The sequence below is a fragment of the Mugil cephalus genome, chromosome 1 (genome assembly GCF_022458985.1).
Source record: "Mugil cephalus isolate CIBA_MC_2020 chromosome 1, CIBA_Mcephalus_1.1, whole genome shotgun sequence".
Lineage (NCBI taxonomy): Eukaryota > Metazoa > Chordata > Actinopteri > Mugiliformes > Mugilidae > Mugil > Mugil cephalus.
Genome location: NC_061770.1, coordinates 27641805 through 27652984, shown reverse-complemented (window position 1 = coordinate 27652984; position 11180 = coordinate 27641805). Strand labels below are relative to the sequence as shown.

General features: G+C 49.7%; 1 protein-coding gene across 4 annotated transcripts in view; it reads right to left on the bottom strand.

Moving 5' to 3' along the window:
- Positions 1–11114, bottom strand: part of gripap1 (GRIP1 associated protein 1) — a 29166-nt gene extending 18052 nt beyond the window's left edge. For 3 of the 4 annotated variants that reach the window (XM_047585858.1, XM_047585874.1, XM_047585867.1), the window contains exons 1-8: positions 10960–11114; positions 7049–7115; positions 6679–6740; positions 6546–6572; positions 5312–5419; positions 2251–2410; positions 1889–2046; positions 1149–1182 (exon numbers count right to left, since the gene is read on the bottom strand). In XM_047585858.1, the coding sequence (XP_047441814.1) occupies positions 1149–1182; positions 1889–2046; positions 2251–2410; positions 5312–5419; positions 6546–6572; positions 6679–6740; positions 7049–7115; positions 10960–11007 (664 nt within the window). In that variant the 5' untranslated portion in view covers positions 11008–11114. Of the gene's footprint in view, positions 1–1148; positions 1183–1888; positions 2047–2250; positions 2411–5311; positions 5420–6545; positions 6573–6678; positions 6741–7048; positions 7116–9308; positions 9433–10959 lie in introns of those variants that run through there. The other variant, XM_047585881.1, reaches the window with a different exon arrangement.
- Positions 11115–11180: the final 66 nt, after the last annotated feature.

Below are 11180 nucleotides of genomic sequence, written 5' to 3'. Positions count from 1 at the left end.
GGAGTTGTCCTTTACAGGAGACACTCGTCTTCAGGACTCTAAGGACGGATGGAGACCTGCTCCTGGATGTTGGAGTTTACTTCCCTCCCTCAATGGACAAGGAAATGCCATGAGACACTGTTGCTAAGCAACTGATCAACAACTGGACCAGAGTGGACACTGTTTTGATAACTTCTTTACTGCAGTGGTTCATAATGATTCTGAACAGATTTTGATTATTTTACTAAATCACATTTAAGCTTATTTTATATTAATCTTGTCTCGTTTTATCTTTTTACTCGTCGCTAAGTTTCTAACTTCTCTCTGAATCTGTGTCTAAGTCTCAAAGTCTAAATGTCTAAGTGTCTAGGAGTCTAATTCTCTAAGTCTAAATGTCTAAATGTCTAAGAGTCTAATTCTCTAAGTCTAAATGTCTAAATGTCTAAGAGTCTAAATGTCTAAATGTCTAACAGTCTAAATGTCTAAGAGTCTAAGTCTAAATGTCTAAGTGTCTAAATGTCTAAGATTCTAAGTGTCTAAATGTCTAAGTGTCTAAGAGTCTAAGTGTATAAATGTCTAAATGTCTAAGTGTCTAAGTCTAAGTGTCTAAATGTCTAAGTGTCTAAGTGTCTAAATGTCTAAGAGTCTAAGTGTCTAAATCTAAGTGTCTAAGTGTCTAAGTGTCTAAGTCTAAATGTCTAAGAGTCTAAGTGTCTAAATGTCTAAGTGTCTAAGAGTCTAAATGTCTAAATGTCTAAGAGTCTAAATGTCTAAGTGTCTAAGTCTAAATGTCTAAGAGTCTAAGTGTCTAAATGTCTAAGTGTCTAAGTCTAAATGTCTAAGAGTCTAAGTGTCTAAATGTCTAAGTGTCTAAGTGTCTAAATGTCTAAATGTCTAAATGTCTAAGAGTCTAAGTGTCTAAGTCTAAATGTCTAAGAGTCTAAGTGTCTAAATGTCTAAGTGTCTAAGTGTCTAAATGTCTAAGTCTAAATATCTAAATGTCTGAGAGTCTAAGTGTCTAAGTGTCTAAGTGTCTAAATGTCCAAGAGTCTAAGTGTCTAAGTGTCTAAGTCTAAATGTCTAAATGTCTAAGTGTCTAAAAGTCTAAGTGTCTAAGTCTAAATGTCTAAATGTCTGAGAGTCTAAGTGTCTAAGTGTAGTGAACTCACCATGTATCTGCTGGAGTTTCTGCTGTAGCTCAGTCTGAGTCGGAGACAGAAACAAACTTTATTAGATTGAGTTTCAGATCCTGGCCTTTGGGATCAGATATTTACCACCACACTTTGGGCCAGATCTACTAAAGGTTTGCGTGTATAAAAACGTGTGCAAACGTACAATCCGCTAATACACTAACAGCACGCGCTAAGGGTTGCGTCTTTCAAAGGTGCAAAGTAGCACGTTGGCATCCAGTTAGCACGTTAGCCTCAATGAATATTCAATATGGGGAATTCACACGTATTCATATATATTTTTATTTTTTCATCCGTGCACAGTTAAATGAGGCCTCTTATATTTGTCAGTCTGTCACTGCACAGTGTCTTATAATTATATTCTTTTGTGTTTCACTCTCACTGGTCATGTGTTTATTTAAGGTAATGATAAGATAAGATATGCCTTTATTCATCCCACAATGGGGAAATTCTCGTTATTATTTTCCTCTTCAGCCAACACCTTCTATGTGACGCCAACAGAAGTCGCTCTACTCTCTGCGAGTCTGTACAGTGAACACCAGTAGCCACTTAAAGCCGTCACTTACAGACAGATGTTTGCTCCTGCTGTCATTTACACAGTCAGTCTCAGTAAATCACCTGCAGATCACAGTTAAAGCCCACACATACATTAGCGCACGTGTTCTGGGATCTTAGTAGACCCGGCCCTTCATCTTCTGCTTCCTGAGCCTCAGCTTCACCTCTTCCTGGTCCTTGCTGGCTCCGCCTCCCGCTGGCTCCTCCCGTCGCTCTGTGACATCAGAGACTCCATTGGCCCCGTCTGTCTCCGTGGTAACACTCTGGCTGCTCTGGGAGACCAGCGGTTTCTGGACCTCCTTGTCGTAGAGGTCCTGGAGGGCTGGAGAAACATCACACCTGTCACACCTGGACCCCTGCCTGGACCCCTGCCTGGACCCCTGCCTGGACCCCTGCCTGGACCCCACACCTGGACCCCCTGCCTGGACCCCCTGCCTGGACCCCTAACCCTGTAGCTGGACCCCACACCTGGACCCCACACCTGGACCCCCTGCCTGGACCCCTAACCCTGTACCTGGACCCGTACCTCTCATCTTCTTCTGGAGGGTGGCATTCTCGGCCTGGAGGCGAAGCATCTCCTCGTCCACGGGGCTGGAGGCAGAGTTAGGAGGCGTGGCCAATGCAGAGGCTCCTCCTCCCTTCAGTTCCTGGTTCTCCTGCTCCAGCTGCTCGATCTGAGTACAAAGCTGGAGAGGACATAGAGACATGAGGACATGGGGACATGGAGACACGGGCTACTGCCAGGGACATATTTTTTACAGCAACCTTCTGTTCTTTCCCATTAATGCCCAACTCACACAGCCTCCACGCTCCACAGCTCTCTCCACGACACCTTCCTTTTCTCTACACTCCCAGTTCACCCACTGTCCTTGCTTTAGCCCGTGACACTGCCTTCCTGCATCTCATTGCTTCCTCTGGCCTATGAATTTCCTCCACTACCATCTTCCTCTTCTGTTACTGATGCCTTGCTCCACAGAGGTTTTCCTGCACACAGTCCCAGGCCTCCATGTCCTTACTGCACATAACCCATGATATCCCATGATGCCTGAGGGCAGCCTGCGCCTCCTGAACCACGTCTCTTTGGTTCCACTTCCTCCCTGTTTTAACCGTGGGGGCTGTAGCCTGATACTGGATCTTTTGACTGAGTAAGAGTCACTCGTTAACCTTCACATGAAATCCTGTTAACTATTACGGAGCTCCAGTAGTCTTTCCAACAAGGCTGTGATGCTTAAGCAGCGTGGGACACCAAGCCATCTCCTAATTAATGAGTTAATCATCCTTTCAAGCTTCTCAACCTTTGTCAGAGGGACCTCATACACTGTCAGTGGCCACATTAGTCGGGGCAATAACCCAAACTGGATACATCATAGCCTCAGCTTTCCTGGGAGCCCTGATCGGTCTATGCTTGAAATGCTGTGGATCATATCTTGTCTCAATCCCTCAAACTGTGCTACATCGCTAAGACTTGTATCATACCACCTTCCCAGACTCTTCACTGGCTTCTCTATCACTGTGGGAATCACCTCCTCATTTATAACCAACTTCTTATCTACTACCTTTCCTTTAACAACTGAGATGCTCCTAGACTTACTCGGCTTCACCTTCATCCCAGCCCACTGCAAGTCGCTGTTTAACTTATCCAGCAGTCTGCTAGTACATGGAGCAGTAGACGTCACAGTCTAACTGGGGGGAGGTGAAGCCCTCCATGCAGCTTTTCTCCACCTACCACCTGTTTCGAGGCCAATAATCACCTCCATTGCCGTTGTAAAGGCTAGTGGAGAGATTGTACACCCTGCCATGATGCCATGATGCCTACCTCTAGCTGCTGCCATGCTGTAGTATACTCTGCTGTCGTAAAGCAGAGCTGTATATCTGCAGAGTAAGCTTTGACTAGGCCTTTGATACTGCCTGGAACTCTAAATCAATCACAAGCTTCCCATAACAAACTGTGAGGAACTGAACCAAACACATTAGTCAGGTCTAGAAATATCACATGCAGGTCTCTCTTCTCTCGCTTTACTAACTGGATTTGGTTCCAGATCATGCTGGTGTCCTCTAAGCATCCAGAACAGCCGGGGATTCTGGCCTTTTGCACCAATGTATCAATCAAGCCATTTTCCTCCAAGTACCTGCACAGACTCTATGACACAACACTGAAGAAGAACTTCCCCACAACATTAAGCAAACTGGTCTAACCTGACTTATCTCTACTGAGCCCTTCTCTTTGGGAATGAACATCCCCCCGGCTCTATGCCTTGGGAATGACCTGTTTCGTCCAAACTACCTCAGTATCTCAGTACATCTGGTGCATTCATCTTTTATGCAGCTGATACAGGACTCCGTTAGGTCCCAGGGCTGAAGAGGCCTCACCACCTCCTGACCCTCTCTCCACCTTGGTGAGCTAACATCACACTGACTGCCTATTTCTCCGATCGGTGGAATATCAGGGACGAGTGCCATCTTCCTAAACCTTTCCTTATGTTTATGTACCTCCACCATGTAGTCCTCCAGTTCCTGCTTCAGCACCATCAGGCTGCCATTCTTCTCTTTACTAAATAGTGACTTCATAAATCTAAATGTGTCCCTATAGAATGCTACTCTAGCTCTTTCCTTCTCCTATTTTTCCTGATGCTCTCGGCTCTTTGTTCCTTCACACCAGCCTGTAAGCAGTTAATGTCTTTCTTCTCCTCCTCTGTAGATTTCTTCCACTGCCTCTTAAACATTCTCCTCTCCTCTATAAGTCTATCTATTTCCTGCTGACATCTAGACCTAACTACCTCTGGTTTCTTCTGCTTCTCACTGATGCCAAATCTTTCCTTACCGTCATCGTAGATTATATCTGCCTTCCTCTCCATCTTATCCTCTACTAAAATCACCTAACGCTCTGGCCAAACCATTATTGATGTCCTCCCAGTTCCTAGTTCCAGCTGTGCCCGACCACGTCCCCCTTGTTTCTGACCACTGGTCTTCTCCCTCCTTGGCTATGCTCTTGTTGTCCGTGCTAGTACCTGCCTCAGCGTTAGAGATGCTGATATCCTGTGGGTTACTTCCTGTCGCTGGACTTCAACCGACTGACTTGATACGCTTCTTAAAGAGTAGCTATCAATGCGGGTTCCCTGCGTTCCCTGTACCAGGCACGTTTTCCTCCCTTGTTATTTCCTGGCATCCACAAACACAAACCTGCTGCTTCTTCCCATTTCCATCTGAACCACTAGCGTCTATTAAAAAGTTCTGCCGCTCCGTAGTCAAGTCGGTTCCAGAGTCAATAACCGTATCAGCCAATGGTGAGTCATCATCTGCCCCTGCTCTCGCTGACTCTGGGGGTATTTTATCATTATTCAGATCTGTAGCTACATACGTGAAGTCTCAGGCGAAGCCTTGGCTACTCCCACAGTGAGATGATAACCCACTGTGGGACTGTCCCCCCCCCCCCCAGCCTCGGCTAGCTCAGAGCTAGCACACAGATCCCCATCAAAACACACGTTTTCATGTAGAAACGTTTGATATATAACCTAGTTAAGGGACAAAAAAGGGAGGAAGATGAAAAATAAGAATAAGAAGAAGACATGAGGACACGGGGGACATACCTTGGACAGTTCAGACATCAGGGTTTTGTTTTGGAGTCTAAAATCTTCCTCTTGACTGTGAAGCTTCACCTGGAGCATCTCATTTTCACTGAGGAGAGCGTCCACCTCCTGGACAGGGACAGGGACAGGAGACAGAGACAGAGGCAGGGACAGGAGACAGAGACAGAGACAGAGGCAGGGACAGGAGACAGGGACAGGAGACAGGGACAGGAGACAGAGACAGAGGCAGAGGCAGAGGCAGGGACAGGAGACAGAGGCAGAGGCAGGGACAGGAGACAGAGACAGAGACGGAGGCAGGGACAGGGATGGAGACAGGGACAGGGGACAGGAGACAGGAGACAGAGGCAGAGGCAGGGATGGAGACAGGGATGGAGACAGAGACGGAGGCAGGGATGGAGACAGAGACAGGAGACAGAGACAGAGACGGAGGCAGGGACAGGGATGGAGACAGGGACAGGAGACAGGGACAGGAGACAGAGGCAGAGGCAGGGATGGAGACAGGGATGGAGACAGAGACAGGAGACAAGGACAGAGACAGGAGACAGAGGCAGGGATGGAGACAGGGATGGAGACAGGGACAGGAGACAGAGGCAGGGATGGAGACAGGGATGGAGACAGAGACGGAGACAGGGATGGAGACAGGGATGGAGACAGGGACAGGAGACAGAGGCAGAGGCAGGGATGGAGACAGGGACAGGAGACAGAGGCAGGAGACAGGGACAGAGACAGGGATGGAGACAGAGACAGAGGCAGGGATGGAAACAGGGACAGAGACAGAGGCAGAGACGGAGGCAGGGATGGAGACAGAGACAGAGGCAGGGACAGGGATTGAAACAGGGACAGGAGACAGAGACAGAGGCAGGGACAGGGATGGAGACAGGGACAGGAGACAGGACACAGAGGCAGGAGACAGAGGCAGGAGACAGGGACAGAGGCAGGGATGGAGACAGGGATGGAAACAGGGACAGGAGACAGGGACAGGAGACAGGGGCAGGAGACAGAGGCAGGAGACAGGGACAGGAGACAGAGACAGGACACAGAGACAGAGGCAGAGACGGAGGCAGGGATGGAGACAGGGACAGGAGACAGGGACGGAGAGAAGAGATGTCAAACAGATTGTTCTATATGAATAAAAACTTTTCATGTCATTAAAATGTGTCTCCACATGTGGAGAAGATCAAAGACAAGAAATGTCTCATTATTAATTAAGTTAATTCAGTTCAGTGAGACTCACCTGAGCTTTTCTGCTCTTATTTAAAGCCTGGAAAGACAAACAGCGTCCAATCAGCATCCATCATTCATTATGCATCATTAATTATTCATTATGTCCGGTTATTATCGATATCACTTATTAATGGGCCTGTTACCTTCTGAGCTTTGCTATAGTCTTTCTCCAGAGACGCATTCTTCTGACGGACGGCGTTCAGCTCTGAAACACAAAAGACAGTGTAAATAAATAAGAATAACAATAATATATAATAATAATGATGAATAAATAAAGTTTCATCTGAAATGTCAAAAGATATTATAAGAAGGTGAAGAGGAGGAAATATATACCGTCATAAATTAACATAGGATTATAAACATAATAATAACAGCAGCTGTGAACCCATGAACTCAAGCTGAACTGTGTTGCTTCGCCACCAGAGGTCAGAAGTCACATCCTGATGGATGCAGTGCAGCCCCAGTGCATGCTGGGAAATCAGATACGCACCTGGACACGAAAGAAAGTTTTACCTGCAGAGTTCTTCCTCAGATCATCAGACAGCTGGTAGTTCTGAGTCCTGAGCTCCAACAGCTGAGCCTGAAAACAACAACGTTACAGATCAGCTGATTCATCCTGAACACAAACAACAACGTTACAGATCAGCTGATTCATCCTGAACACAAACAACAACGTTACAGATCAGCTGATTCATCCTGAACATAAACAACGTTACAGATCAGCTGATTCATCCTGAACACAAACAACAACGTTACAGATCAGCTGATTCATCCTGAACACAAAGAAGCAGGAAGATGACGGCGTCCTCCACTCCCACATTAGGACGGTGGGCAAACCGAAGTGGGTCCATGAGGCATAAGGCATGGAGGGCTGGAGGGGCCCATAGAGAGGAGGGGCATAGGGGGCATGGAGGGTGGCATGGAGGGGCATGAGGGCATGGAGGGGCCATGAGGCATGGGGGCATGAGGGCATGGAGGGGCATAGGGCATGGAGGGGCATGAGGGGCATGGAGGGCCCATAGAGAGGCATGGAGGGCATGGAGGGGCATGGAGGGCATGAGGGGCATGGAGGGGCATGGAGGGGCATGGAGGGCATGGAGGGGCAGGGGGCATGAGGGGCATGGAGGGGCATGGAGGGGCCATAGAGGGGCATGAGGCAGGAGGGCATGGAGGGGCATGGAGGGGCATGGAGGGCATGGAGGGGCATGGAGGGGCCATGAGGCATGAGGGCATGGAGGGGCATGAGGGGCATGGAGGGGCATGGAGGGGGCATGGAGGGGCATGGAGGGGCATGGAGGGGCATTGGAGGGGCCCATAGAGAGGCATGGGGGATGAGGGGCATGGATGGAGGGGCATGGAGGGGCATGGAGGGGCATGGAGGGGCATGGAGGGGCCATAGAGGGGCATGGAGGGGCATGTAGGAGGCATGGGCAATGGAGGGGCATGGAGGGGCCCATGAGGGGCATGGAGGGGCATGGAGGGGCATGGAGGGGCCCATAGAGAGGCATGGAGGGGCATGGAGGGGGCATGGAGGGGCATGGAGGGGCATGGAGGGGCATGGAGGGGCATGGAGGGGCCCATAGAGGGGCATGGAGGGGGCATGGAGGGGGCATGGAGGGGCCCATAGAGGGGCATGGAGGGGCATGGAGGGGGCATGGAGGGGCATGGAGGGGCATGGAGGGGCATGGAGGGGCCCATAGAGAGGCATGGAGGGGCATGGAGGGGGCATGGAGGGGCATGGAGGGGCATGGAGGGGCATGGAGGGGGCATGGAGGGGCATGGAGGGGCCCATAGAGGGGCCACCTCAGAGAGGAGGTGCTTCAGTATCAGTCTGTTATCAGATGGGATGTGAGAGCCTCCGGTCTGTAGCTGCTGAGGTCTTTAGGCGCCATGTTTTAGGCGCCATGTTTTAGGGGCCGTGTTTTAGGGGCCGTGTTTTAGGGGCCATGTTTTAGGCACCATGTTTTAGGGGCCATGTTTTAGGCGCCATGTTTTAGGGGCCATGTTTTAGGGGCCATGTTTTAGGCGCCATGTTTTAGGGGCCATGTTTTAGGGGCCATGTTTTAGGGGCCGTGTTTTAGGGGCCGTGTTTTAGGGGCCATGTTTTAGGGGCCGTGTTTTAGGGGCCATGTTTTAGGGGCCGTGTTTTAGGGGCCGTGTTTTAGGGGCCATGTTTTAGGGGCCATGCAGGAGGTGTTCCAGATGTGTGGCACCACCCTCAGATTGAGGCTTAGGCTGAAGACCTGGTTCTTACAGGGTGGTGGGAGAACACTTTTCTCAAAGCAGAAATGAATGTGGTCTGTTATTCAGTCCGTTATGGTGTTGATGTCCTCCCCATGTGGATCAGTTCTGTCACAGGTGTGGAAGCTGCCTCCCTCTCCACCGTGGGAGGAGGTTAAAAATAAACACAGCATTTTCTACTGGCTGAGAGGAACTGATGCAGTAGAATATAGACTATAGGACGGACTACGTCACTGTGACGATGAGTAAACGCTGCAGAGTAAACCCACACTAGTAGTGAAGCAGGTTTCATGACCCCGTGTTCGTGTTGACTGCAGCTGTGGAAATCTGGGACGTTTACAGCAACAACAAAAAAACGTCCATAGCAGCGCAACCAGCTACCGTAATAACTGTAGTCTGTGGGCAACATCTTTTTTCTCATTCATAAAAAGCTAAAATTGGGGACAGCTATAACTGGGGGACAGGCCATCCGAGGCGGGGACTGTCCCCAGGAATCAGGGACGAAACAAACAACAAAAAAACAACACTGCACCTTTTTGGCACAAGTCCTCTCGTTCTACCTTCTCATCTTCACCAGCTTCGCGGACACGCATGTGTGTTTAGAGGCGCTACACTGAAAATGGTCCGGTCTGAAACTGTCTCACCGCGCAGAGTTCCCACCGCTGTGTAATCAAATACACCAGTATATAAAAAATACGTGTCATAACAGAAAAACTAGCGGTATTCGGTGTTACCCAGTGTTATGCCGCGCTGTAGTTTACACCACCTCACGTTCACGCAGCCGTTCGTCCTCCTGTCCAGGTATGAGCCCGGTCTCCTGAACAGGAGGATCATTTCTCTGCACTAACGCTGGTGTCGTGTGAGCGCGACCAACTCGTCCATCTTGTTGAATAAAGATCTCCCGGTTCCCATGGTGACGTTTTCCTGAGCGGTTTCCGCGGCGACTCTTCCAGAGCATCTCTGGGGGTCTGGTGTCTGTCCCTGGGAAAGACTACAGGCTACGCAGCACGATCAGCTGTTCCCTACTGCAAACACGTCGGCCGGTTTGCATCTGTGACATGGACACGGTTATATCTCACATTGTTTGTTCACTGACTGAGTGAAATCCACGTAACTGAATTCATTGTGTGGTTTTATTGTGATGTGGGTCAATCTCTGGCTGGAACGTCCCAGAGCGGACAGGAGCTGGACAGGAGCTGGACAGGAGCTGGACGTGCAGTGGGACGGCTTCAGTGGGTTTGTCTCAGAATCCTCCAATAGACAGATAATGGTGCCTCATATCTCATCCTCTGACCTCTGACCCCGACCTTAAACCAGCTGAGATGCTCGGGTGTCTCCTCCACAGAGACAGAGTCTGAGACAGAGTCAGAGACGGAGTCAGAGACGGAGACAGAGTCAGAGACAGAGTCTGAGACAGAGTCTGAGACGGAGTCAGAGACGGAGACAGAGTCTGAGACAGAGTCTGAGACAGAGTCAGAGACGGAGTCTGAGACGGAGTCAGAGACGGAGACAGAGTCTGAGACGGAGACAGAGTCAGAGACGGAGACAGAGTCTGAGACAGAGTCAGAGACGGAGTCTGAGAGGACACCGCTGTCCTTCAGAGGAAACATTAAATGTGTGAATGTAAAAATAGTAAAAATACTAGAGGCTTAATGTGTAAACAGTGACGTTTAACACGTGATACCATCAGTCTCCATGGAAACACGTCAGAGCTCATAATCATTCAACCTCATTATAACACAGGATAAGAGCTAACAGCTGTTAGCATCATGCTAACAGCTGTTAGCTCTTCTGTTCATCTTTAATCCACAAGCACCCACCACCAGTCACCCCCACCCCCAGACCCCGTGACTTTCCCGTGAGTGATGCTAACATATTAGCATGCTAGCTGTCAGCCAGAAGTAGCGGTTAGCATCAGGGTGCTAGGCTAGCTGTTAGCAGACCTGCTGTGGACAGGGTTAAGGTTCAGGTGATAATTTATCACTCACAGACACATCGACCAGATCCTGAACTAATTAACCCCGTCACTCAGGCTAACTGTTAAGACTCAGGCTAACTGCTAGCTGTTAGCGCTCAGGCTAACGTCCCTGGCTGCTGAGCCGGACTAGTGGTCCGTCTACCCGGCCAGAAACCTGTGGCTCAGCCCGCCGGACCGGTGCTGAACCCAGGTCACGTCTCCTCACCTGCATCCGATGAAACTCCTCCTCGGACAGAGCCTGAGACACCGCCATGTTTACTGGGCTAGCAGGCTAGGCTAGCGGACACGGAGGTCTCACTCTGACGCTGTTTCCGGGACCAGGGACCAGAGAAGGAGCTGGACAGAGGTCTCACTCTGACGCTGTTTCCGGGACCAGGGACCAGAGAAGGAGCTGACAGGGTTCACTTGACGCGTTTCGGACAGAAG